An 11,353-nucleotide genomic window follows, 5' to 3' on the forward strand; every position below is an offset into this window, starting at 1 on the left:
GTAATAACAACTCTCTTCTCTTTTCTCTTTTTATTTATTATAATTTTTATTTATTATAATTTTTATTTATATATAAAAGTTTACATCTTTGGACATAGTAATTAATTCAATTGACTTAACGACAAGATCTTTGTTAATTTTATCATTGTCATTTAACTTTTATCATAGCGTTCAATTTTATTTGCTGATTTTTGTAGAAAACGTAGAATCTAATAATATATTTTTATGATATCTTTTATATTTCATTAACATTTTTGTCAAAAAAATAGCTGTATGATTATGTGTAACAGTTATGTATGTATAATGTAACAGTTTTTTGATGATTTACTTTTAATAGTAAACATTTCATTTTCATACGAATGTGTATTCTTAATCGTATTCATTTGCATATTATTAAAATTTCTCTTGACAATGTTCAGATAGTTCTGTTATGTAGAACGATGAAAATATCGAAAGTTTTTAAATATTTTCTCTTCGTCATATTGAAGAAAAAAATTATGGAGATTTCCTCTTTTATTTTTTTATTTTCTTTCTCTATTTTTTACATCTCTATTTCTTACATCTATGTATTCGCATTGAGAAAAATAAAATATAATATTTATGAAAAATACCAAAGAAAGGAATAGCCTTTCAGCGATTGATCTTTTTTCTTTGTTTCATTCAATTGTGGATGAAAAGTGATATTCGGTTGATGACCGAATTTGTTTGATACGTATTTCACTCGTGTGTCGACACCACTTTCACTCCATGATCGATAATTGCCATTTTTATCACCATTACGATAACCAGTCTCCTGATGACCGTGCGAACTTATCGAATAATTGAAACGATAGTAAAGATCATTAGCCATTTTCTCAAGAGAACTGTTTTTGAGAATAATTTCATTCTTTTTAGTATCGTTAGAAATGATTCTTTTAATAGAATTTATCATCATTTCTTTAACAACGCGTTCCATCCGTTCATCTTCTTTCTTATCGATTGGAATACGATTGATATATTGAAAAGTTTCATTTTTTTTCGTTAAACTTGTTCTGTTGTTTTCTTTCATGGAATTATTCGATAAAACTTTCTCTAAAAATTAATGATATAATATTATTTATGTAATCCAAATGTTTACAAATAAATTCTCGTTATATATTTTCAAAAATAAATTTTTATTTATTTATTATATATATTTATATATAAATAATATATATATGTAATAAATAAATGAAAATATAACGTTATATATTTTTCTCACCTGTTTTCTTCCTATTTTCGGTCAATACCTTCATCATTTCTTTTAATATCGGTTTAATAATTTTGTTCTCAATCAATGGTTCAGCGTCTTTCGGAAGAATTTCGTTATGGTTTACTTCTGTACTTTTATTAGTCGGAATTTTACACCCACTGCAAGCTTTCGTTACAACTTCGAAGAGCTTTTTCGCAGCTTCGGGTTTATCCTTGAAGATCTCTCGTGCATCTTTCACTTTAAAATATTTCGAAATGATCACGAAACAATTCTGGCTGAAATAGTTTAAAAAAGAATAAATAAAATCTATTACTCACGACTTGTGATCTTTCGATTTCTCATTTTCGTTATAATAAAATCCCCGTTCTTATCAGTGGCATATCCAGTTTCGTGATAAACTCCATCTGCCGTTATAAAACCGTATTCACCAGTAATAATCCCGTCAATGTCTTTATTCGAAAGAAAATTTGATTGATTTATCGAGAAAATTATAACAAAATATTAGTCTTAAAAGATAACTAATTTTATATAGATTAATATTTTTATTTATAAACTTATAAATAAAATAGTTTATATAAATTAAAATAAGATAATAGTTGAAATAAGATAGTTTATAGATTAATATTTTTTATTTTTCAAGACAAATATTTTTCCTTACATACCTTTCTTTTCATATCTATGTTGAAAATCGACGATATTGAAAGAGAATTCGTAAGGTCTGTTTTCGTTATATGTATCTTCGATTAGGGCACAGGTTCTCATAAATAAAGACAAAAGTAAAAACGTGAAAGTGAAATTTTTGTTTAACAACGAAGACAAATATTTAACGAATGAAACTAACATCTTGCGAGATAGAAGAGATTGTCTAATGGAACTCGAGAGACTAAGTGCGTTCGTTAAAGAAATTCTACGATGTGCCTCGATGTTGTGTTGTAATCGAACGTATGTAACGTATGTATGTGACGAAGACTAAAAGATTATTCTGTTTACGATATTTTATAGAATATAAAACGAAGAACGTGGGGAAAGTGGAGGGAGGAAAAGCTCGTTGAGAGAAAAAATAAAAAAAAGAAAAGAAAAAGGAAAGAAACGATAGACTCTAGCAAGGTTTTCCTTCGTGATTGCTTTCACGCGTTTAGTAACTAACATCGTTCACAAATAATTACACAATAACTTGATCATAAATCTTGCAGGTCGATGTCAAGTATTCGCTAAATATTTTCAATTGAAAAGCTCGCTGCTGTTTTCTTTTTTCTTTTCTTGTCATTACCTATTCTTCCTTCCTCCAAAGAAAAAAATATTTTGTTCGATATTGCTCCTTTTTTTTACACTTTTATTTTCATAAATATTTCTCCAATCGATAGTATTTTGTATATTTTAAACGATAAAAATCGTCTCAAAGTATTTCTTATAGACTATGATAAATGAAAAAGCGTTTTAATAGTTAAGAAAAATAAAGGAAAAATAAATAAATTCAATTCCTTTTGAAAATAATTCAAATGTAGTCGTAAACTCGCTTTATTTTTTTGTTTCATTGATAAATCAAGAAACATGAGCAAAGGATCGATGTTCTTTGCGATTAGATCAACGATTATCCAAGCACTGACCTTTAAATCGTTATTTACTTCGATAGTATACGATATCGAGTTCCGTATCTCCATATCTCTCGTTCGATTTACCTTCTATTATTCTTATATAGTTAATTAGTTCCGTAATAAAACTCGAATGAAAAATCTCGCGATATTCATTGCAATATGTATATGTACGTATGTGTATGTGTGTTGTCGAATACATTAGTCGGATATATTTTTCTTCGAACAAATATAAATGAAAAGAAATAAATAACAAACAATGTTAGAAAAGGTGAATTACATATGTATGTATATATACATACATACATATATACATACATACATACATACATATATATATATATATATATATATATATATATATATATATATATATATATATATATATATACTCATTGCTAAATGTTGCAAAGCACGAACTGATGACTTCGTTCGTACTTATGAATATTGATTATTACGTCTAAACGAAGAGAAAGTAGTTTCTAAACGACTATACTTCTTTATTGTCCGAGACCTCGAAAACGATTCGATGACTATTTTTGACGTACATACACGTTTCTAAAATTTTTCGCAATATTTCGTTCGTTTGATGAATGATACAATCAAACGTTCTGTACGAATTAATTTGTTTCTTTCTTTTTTTTATTTCTTCTTATTTTTCTTATTTCCATAAATTTTTGATATCATTCAATAGTTATGTACAATTTTAAATAAACGTCTCGTAAAATAAACATTTTGACAAGATTTTTGTAGTTGATTTATTTTTAACTAATTGTAAAGGATAGAAATCGTTAAGGTGCTCACATCCAAGTACTACTTAATTAAAATGTTTAATAATTTAGAACGTTTAACAATTTTTCTTTTTAAACAGATTATGATATATAATATATAATATATATATATATATATATATATATATATATATATATATGTATGTATACAGATCTATTATATACATACACATATTATATACATAGCAATGTAATTGTGATCTTTATCGAATCTGATTTACATAATTATCACATTTGCATAGGCATCAAATAGAAGTTCTCCTTCTTAGGCGGTTTTTTATTTGCATGTTTATTTATTTATTTATTTTGTTATAAACACTTAAACGTTTGAATATTCAACTCGTACCTATGTATCTAGAAACATGCATAGGCATCGGAACGTTTAATTATTATTTATATATTCAATTCGTTCTCTCGCTTTGATAGTCGTTAAAGAAAGTCGACACTTTCAAAAGTAGATCCCTGATTAAAAAAACGACGAATGGAAAGTAAAAAGAATAATTTCAATCATTTCACGTACCTATACTTACGAACACGTGAGTAAGTACTTAGGTATATAACATGGGAAAAAAAAGTTTCTGTGAAATCTAAATATCTATGAATCCTAGATAAGAGTAAGTAATTCCGACGTATAACATGCATATATAACATATGCATGTTGGTATCCATCTACATGCATAAGCTTTAAGCGTGCAGTGGGTAGTTTAGAAAACGGTATGTCGATGCAATTTGTATGGCCAACCGTCGATACAGTACCGATGATAGTGGCATACTAAAAGCACCTATGGAAGGTGGGTTTCTGGCACATGTAAGTACGTCTTACGAATAACGAGATATTCAAGACTAAATTTTATATTCGCGAGTGCTTTTAACTATAGTATTCCAAAAAAGAAAGAAAACTACAAAATTGGAAATCTTTACTTTCGGATATTTAAAATAGTCTGCTTGTTATTTATATCGAAATGATTTAACGCTCCATTAACATATATTTGCTATTTTATTTTTAATATCGTAAAAAAAGTAAACCTACGAAGAGATAGATAAGGGATGGTACGGGGTAGAGAGAGAGAGAGAGAGAGAGAGAAAGAGAGAGAAAGAGAGAGAGGACAGTGGGCCATTTTCCTAAAATTTTAATTTCGATTTCAATGCCAAACCGAATGAGAGAGAAATCGATATACTATACGTATATATCCCTTCTCATCCATTCAGAATTTGGACCAAAATGCCGTTACTTACTTGCGGACTTAAGTAGGTCAACCGGCATCTCACTATCGAATATACCGAGTATAATTATTCAACCAAATCCAAGAACTCGTATCAATCCTAATTTCAAAATATTTTGGAAAGGGAAATCTTTTAGGAACGTACGATTTATCGATGCATTTATTATTATCTCATCGTAGTTTTTTCTTTTTTTCGTTTCTGCTTATATAATTACATAAAATGTGACATAAATTAATTTACATATAATTACGTGTTATACGTTATTTCTATTATAGAATAATTGTATATTTTTGTAGCATGCCTTACGGCTCTTGTCTGTATGTACATGATTAAAATATCTTCAATAGATAAGGAAGTACATGTTATGATAAAATATTTGACTTAAAGCTAATAATGGTGAATATATAGAAATAAATGTAAATAATGAAAAAAAAATGCATAATCTAATAGATATAACAATATCGTTGACATCGTTCAGATGATCTTCTTAATGAAAAAAGAAATAAATATAATTTTCGACTTTGTACTATTCATCGAGATATCGTTCTGACGATGTTTCATCTGCCGAACCAATCTCCATTATCTTCTTCGTACTGATGATATTGATTGTAATAATGCTCGTGATGCTGAGGCTGATGAACTACAACTACTTCAGAAGATTGCATATTTACGATCACATTGTATATCATTATGATTATTGCTAATTTGGCAACCATAATGCTTCTTAATAAAGACATTTTAATAGATGCGATAGTACCAGGGAAAGAAATCAACTGAAACAGTGAAATTTTAAATACTATGTGTAAAACTAACATTAAGTCTTTGTATAAGGAACCTTTGTAATAATTTAATTAAATATTACAATTTTTTTAATTATAAACAAATAAATTTTTGCACCTGCATAGCGAAAGGTGCCATCATCATCATAAAACCGATTTTCTTAATTGGACCTGGTTCCTTCGATTGCTCGAAATCTGCTCTCCCTTGTATTGCATTTCCTACGAATAAATTTTTTTTTAATTGAATTACAAATTTTTTATATTATTTAGATTGGAATCATATGGTATATGTATTTGTTGTATTTAAAAATACCTTCAAATATGTCTAATATTCTTACGTTGATCCAAATTTGTTTACCCTTGACATAAAGTTTAATACCCGAGTAAAGATCCAAACATTCCATCTCAATTGAGGATACGTTATTATTTGACCCTAATTCAGTCTTCGCTAAAGCATTCGTTACGGTCATTAGACAGAGCATACTGAAAAGAATGCTTTCCACTTTTTTCATTTCTTCAATAAAGCTCGCACTCCTAGACTGTGGGTTATTAGCACTTTTAAACTGTAAGTATAAATTCCATTTATTATATTGTTTATTATTGTTAATTTGGTAAATAAAAAATAATAATTTTTCGAATTGTAAATATGTAAAAATAATAAATGATAATTAAGCAATAATTATATATATATATATATATATATATACTTTATACATACAGTAAGGGACTTATGTACTCAGTAGGATATATATTTCCTTTAATAAAGATATATATTATAATACAGTTATATATAGGGTGTCCCACGCAATTGAAACAGTCTGTACCTTCTAAAAGATTGAAAATAGAAAAAAATGTTATAAATCAAAATTGAATGGTATCAGACAGTGTATAATATGAAAATAATTTTATGTATTTGTGTGCATTGGTGCGTAAGAAAAATACAATTATATATTTTTTTTTTTTAATGGAGACCTATACTTTTGTCTTCACCATCTGATTTTGTTATGTTTTCAGGCTTAGTTTTTTATGCTTTACATAAAAATGTTAACTTATGCTTTAAACTTATACGATAGGAAGTTATCGTAATTAAAATTTTCTGAATTATTTAGATCTATCACCAACTTGACGGTAATATCACGAGGTAATATCACGTGTGATAAATACTTATTAATTAAAATTTTAATCTTACATTAATATTAATAATTAGTTCTTGTTTACCGAAATAATTTAGAGAACTTTTTGCTGCGATAACTTCCTAATATATGTTAACACTTTTATGTATATTAATACTTTTAAGTAGAGCATAAAAAACTGCATCAACCTGCTCTCAAAAATATAGATTTCTATTAAAAAAGAAGTACAGTTACATTTTTTTGATGCACCGATACACAAAAGTATACAAAATTATTTGCATATTATACATCTTCTAATACCATTTTACTTGGACTTATAACATTTGTTTTCTATTTTCAATCGTTTAGAAGATACAGTCTATTGCAATTACATGGATATATATATATATATATATATATATATATATATATATATATAAAGTTAGAAATTTATTTATTAATATAAAAATATATATATACATAATATATAACTAGAGTAAAAATATATTACTTTCATATTTCAAATAATATTTTTGTTCGTAGTCTTGATACCAAATTACAACTTTTATAAACAAAATATGATATATATATATATATATATATCATATATATATATATATACACGTACCTACTTAAAAGTAATACTAGCACGAATATATTAAATTAATTATTTATAAAAATCTCTTATAAATATTTGGAATGAATCCTACCTCAATTATTAGCAGGAAAATAGTCGATCGAAGAGAACGACGAAAAAATATTGAAAATATAAATATTATCGCGGTTTTCTCATATTTATAAAACCATCACAACAATAAAAATAACAGAGACGTCGTACTCCTGTTTGACCATCGACTGGACTGTTCCATGGTCTGCCGAGCGAAGAGCTAATATTTTTCTTATTTTCTCCCCGCATAGCTACCAGACGGAAGTCAAGAAACTAGGTCTAGCTTGCAAGAGAACGCAATCGGTTTCATGGAGAATGCGTAACAGTGGGATCTTTGAGAAAGAAAAAGAAGCAAAACACAAGAAAAAAAAAAAAACAAACAGAAAGAAAGAAAAGGAAAATAACGCTTGACTTTAAAATTGAAAAAAATTATACGCTTTGCTTGATCAACTCCTTTTAAAATTAACGCAATATACTCGTAGATTACGTTTTTATGCTGATAATAGGATTATTATTTTACAAAAGAAATATTACAATTATCATTTATGATCGTTTTAAATTAAAGATTATCACGTATTTAATACGTTCGTTGTAATAACAGAATTAATTTCTAATGACAGCATGAGGTATTCTACTTATTGCAATATATCTAGTTAACAGTTTTGGTTCTAACGTTTGGTTAAGTTCTCGATGTTTTTTTTTTTTAATATTTACATAAAATAACATCGGTATACGGTATTGATTTCATGACGTATCAAAAATAAAATTAATTCTATCAACGTTTTTACAGGAAGTATTTACGAAAGTATATGTATATGTTTTTTTCTTTTTTTTTTCAAAAGAAAGGAACACTGTATCCATCATTTGGTTTTTTATGTCAGTATTGTTCTTTTACTTGTTCATAGCTTCCTTTGGTATTTCTCTCTCTCTCTCTCTCTCTCTCTCTCTCTCTCTCTCTCTTTCTGTATTAGGACAACTAACAAATTATAAAACTTAGTTATACTATAACTATTCGCTAAGAATACTTTTAACTAAAAGAAATAATATAGTTAACTTCATAAATGATCTCCTATGAAGTCTCCGAAGATTAAATAAAAGATAAGTAAATCATTCCTCAAATTATTCTTTCCTCAATTAAAATCAATCAGCGAATACGGACGAAACGTATAGCAGCATTTACGGTAAGCAAGAAACTAGATAATTTATAAATTAACAAGTAATCGATCACAAAGTCTGAGGCACTACGAAAGGCACTAAATGAATCACAGATTATCGATATTATTCCATTTCTTATCATCGTATGTTCATTTGATACGATCGATAGAAAGAAATAATCGAATCCAGTGCATTCCATATTTTATTCCCTGTAATAATAATGTTCATCGTTTCCTGGTCCGCTCATGGTTTCCCAACCATGATAAGCTTGTCTGTGAGCATAAGGAAGATCATTGTGAACGTGTACGTGGATCGGTTGAGGCGACCAGGAATGCGGTACGTGTTGTTGATTCCAAACAGAATAGAACTTGGCAAGGAAGCTACTCAACTTCAGTACCAATAGAATAATTCCTGGTAAAGAAAAATAAATCAATAATAAAGTTATATTTTTTCCGATCGATGATTGATAAAAGGAAGAAAGTTTTAAGTAGGGCACGATTTGACCGTAAAGTCACGTAACTTAAAAACGTTATCATTGATCATAAAAATTTCAATCGATGTCTCCTTATTATGTATGCGTCTTACAACATTCGAAAGAGATACCGTTACTTTTTATTTTTTTTCCCCTTTCTTTTTTTCTTTCTTCCCATAGAATCCCATAGAATTTTTTCTTTCACCATCGACCTTACCGATTAAAAGACCCTTCAGAGAAATCACAGTGAGCACCGTCAAGAGAGTCATCATTGCTCCCATTTTGTACATGATCGGCATCAACATAAATTGTATCCTCTTGACGCCGAAAGTACGGCCTGTACTTTCGACCCCTTTTCCTGCAAAATTTATGAGTACCGTTTTAATGAGAGTTCTTTTACGAAAGGATGTCAGAGAGGTATGTGAGAATATGGAGATTTTTTTATAAATCATGAACATGAAATAACAGTGATTTTAGTTACCTGTCAACACGTGCTCATTCACATTATATATCATACACCTACATGAATAATAAATGGAATTAGATTCTAACGCGGGAATAATATTTTACTTTAATATCGACATTAAAAAGTATTACGTCAACTTTTATAAACGCGGATTATATATATATATGTGTATGTATGTATGTATATTTACACACACACATACACTCTCGCACAAACATATATATATATATATACATACTTAGAATTACCTTCGGTCACGTTTCCATCGAATATCTCGTCGAAAAATTGTTTAACATATTCCACGTCCTGATCGATCAAAGAATTCTTGGAAACTGCCGTTAATCCGTTGCTTCTTCCTTCTTCGACTTTGCCAATCGCATGATAAAAATCTGATCGTTCCTCGGATATCACTTTTTTTGAAAATGACGCCAGTAAGAGAAAGAACATCAACGTCCAACCAATCCCCTTCATGTTTAGATCACTAACCGTCACGTGATACGTTCTCTAATCATAAACTCCGATTTTTTTTACACGATCGATCTTAGCCGTTTATTTTTAAAATGTTGCACACGGATTTAAATTTAACAGGAAGAACGTGTTAATCGGTCTCGCACGAGGAGCCTTATGATTCGGACGAACGAAGGCGAAGTCGTTAGAACTGAAAATGGTAAGCGCTTGGAGGAACGCGCTTGCGCTCTGCGCACCATTCGTCGTCCCCATCCTCGACACTTTCCTTGTTCCGACGTTTTGGGACACATGGAAAGTGATTTATGAGATATAGCGAGCTCTCGATGTTGTTTATTACATTTAAAAAAAGAAGAAAAGAAGTCGTCAGTTATTACATATATATATATATATATATATATATATATATATATATATATATATATGTATGTATGTATGTATATAAGATATAAGAATTAATCGTTTAATATATATAAGAATGTTTTTATATATAAGAATTAATTATATTTAAGTTTAATTATAATTAAATTTAATTAAGTAAACAATTAGCTATTAATTAATAAATTGATAAATTTTATAATTTTATAATTTTTGTAGTATTAAACAATTTTAGCAATATATAATATATCGGAAATTTGTAACGAAGCTAATGTAACTTTTATAACTTCTCTATATGTAATAATTATAAGGAATACCGGTCGTATAGATAGAATATAATATATATATATAAGAGGAAGAGGATGATCTTCTAATGAAAAAGTTGTTAATAAGAAACGATCTATTCGTTTAATTTTTCTTCTCTTTCTTGTATAACAGCTGCTTGATGCCTAGATGTAGCCATGTTCGATACTTCTTGAGTGCCGTATAAAACGATCGTTACTAAAGGTAATGACCTTCTAATAGTGAACCGTTCAGAATACGAGATAAGGAATGAGCTAAGATCGAAGTTACATGCCGTTTAATCACTTTTTATTTTTGTTATTTTTTATTCATAATAAATTCACATTTGTACGTTGAAACGATTTTATATTTTATTTTTTCTTTTTTCTTCTAGAATAAACGATAATTCTTTTTAAGTTTCTCGAGAAAATATTTTTCTCGAGAAAAGGATTTCTTTAGGTGAATGCAAAGATCACTTTCACAAATGTGACGACCAATGAGATTCTTTTTTCTTTCTTTCTTTCTTTCTTTCTTTCTTTCTTCCTTCCTTCCAATACAGTTATCGAGGAAGAAAAAGTAGGTATATATTTTGGAGCTCTTTCGAACGATGTAGCGGGGAACTTTGTCCCACTTTCTACGTCACTGTCACGGTCACTGTCCGACGATCATTCGCGTACGACCGTCACCTTGAGCGCGATTGTTTAACCATGAAGACGAGTCTCTTCTATTCCATTATGAT

General features: G+C 28.5%; 2 protein-coding genes across 2 annotated transcripts; both read right to left on the reverse strand.

The window, feature by feature from the left end:
- Positions 1-490: 490 nt before the first annotated feature.
- Positions 491-2,176, reverse strand: LOC127066190 (protein lethal(3)malignant blood neoplasm 1). The gene is made up of 4 exons (XM_050999615.1): positions 1,894-2,176; positions 1,549-1,680; positions 1,269-1,468; positions 491-886 (listed from the first exon to the last, which is right to left on the reverse strand). The coding sequence occupies exons 1-4, from the start codon at positions 2,072-2,074 to the stop codon at positions 599-601; spliced, it is 801 nt and encodes a 266-aa protein (XP_050855572.1). The 5' UTR covers positions 2,075-2,176; the 3' UTR covers positions 491-598.
- A 5,281-nt stretch (positions 2,177-7,457) lies between these two features.
- On the reverse strand, positions 7,458-10,190 carry LOC127066501 (protein apnoia). Its single transcript, XM_051000324.1, has 3 exons — positions 9,738-10,190; positions 9,241-9,381; positions 7,458-8,962 (listed from the first exon to the last, which is right to left on the reverse strand). Exons 1-3 carry the CDS (start codon positions 9,958-9,960, stop codon positions 8,754-8,756), a joined length of 573 nt encoding a protein of 190 aa, XP_050856281.1. The 5' UTR covers positions 9,961-10,190; the 3' UTR covers positions 7,458-8,753.
- Positions 10,191-11,353: the final 1,163 nt, after the last annotated feature.

The sequence above is a fragment of the Vespula vulgaris genome, chromosome 9 (assembly GCF_905475345.1).
Source record: "Vespula vulgaris chromosome 9, iyVesVulg1.1, whole genome shotgun sequence".
NCBI classification, from domain to species: domain Eukaryota; kingdom Metazoa; phylum Arthropoda; class Insecta; order Hymenoptera; family Vespidae; genus Vespula; species Vespula vulgaris.

Coding starts and splice junctions, on each gene's coding strand:
- LOC127066190 (XM_050999615.1), bottom strand. CDS start 2,074: ATGTTAGTTTCATTCGTTAAATATTTGTCTTCGTTGTTAAACAAAAAT. Junction 1,681..1,893: donor ACATAGATATGAAAAGAAAG/GTATGTAAGGAA, acceptor TTTCGAATAAAG/ACATTGACGGGATTATTACT. Junction 887..1,268: donor TATTAAAAGAAATGATGAAG/GTATTGACCGAA, acceptor GATACTAAAAAG/AATGAAATTATTCTCAAAAA.
- LOC127066501 (XM_051000324.1), bottom strand. CDS start 9,960: ATGAAGGGGATTGGTTGGACGTTGATGTTCTTTCTCTTACTGGCGTCA. Junction 9,382..9,737: donor CGATGGAAACGTGACCGAAG/GTAATTCTAAGT, acceptor TAAATTTTGCAG/GAAAAGGGGTCGAAAGTACA. Junction 8,963..9,240: donor TCTGAAGGGTCTTTTAATCG/GTAAGGTCGATG, acceptor TTTCTTTACCAG/GAATTATTCTATTGGTACTG.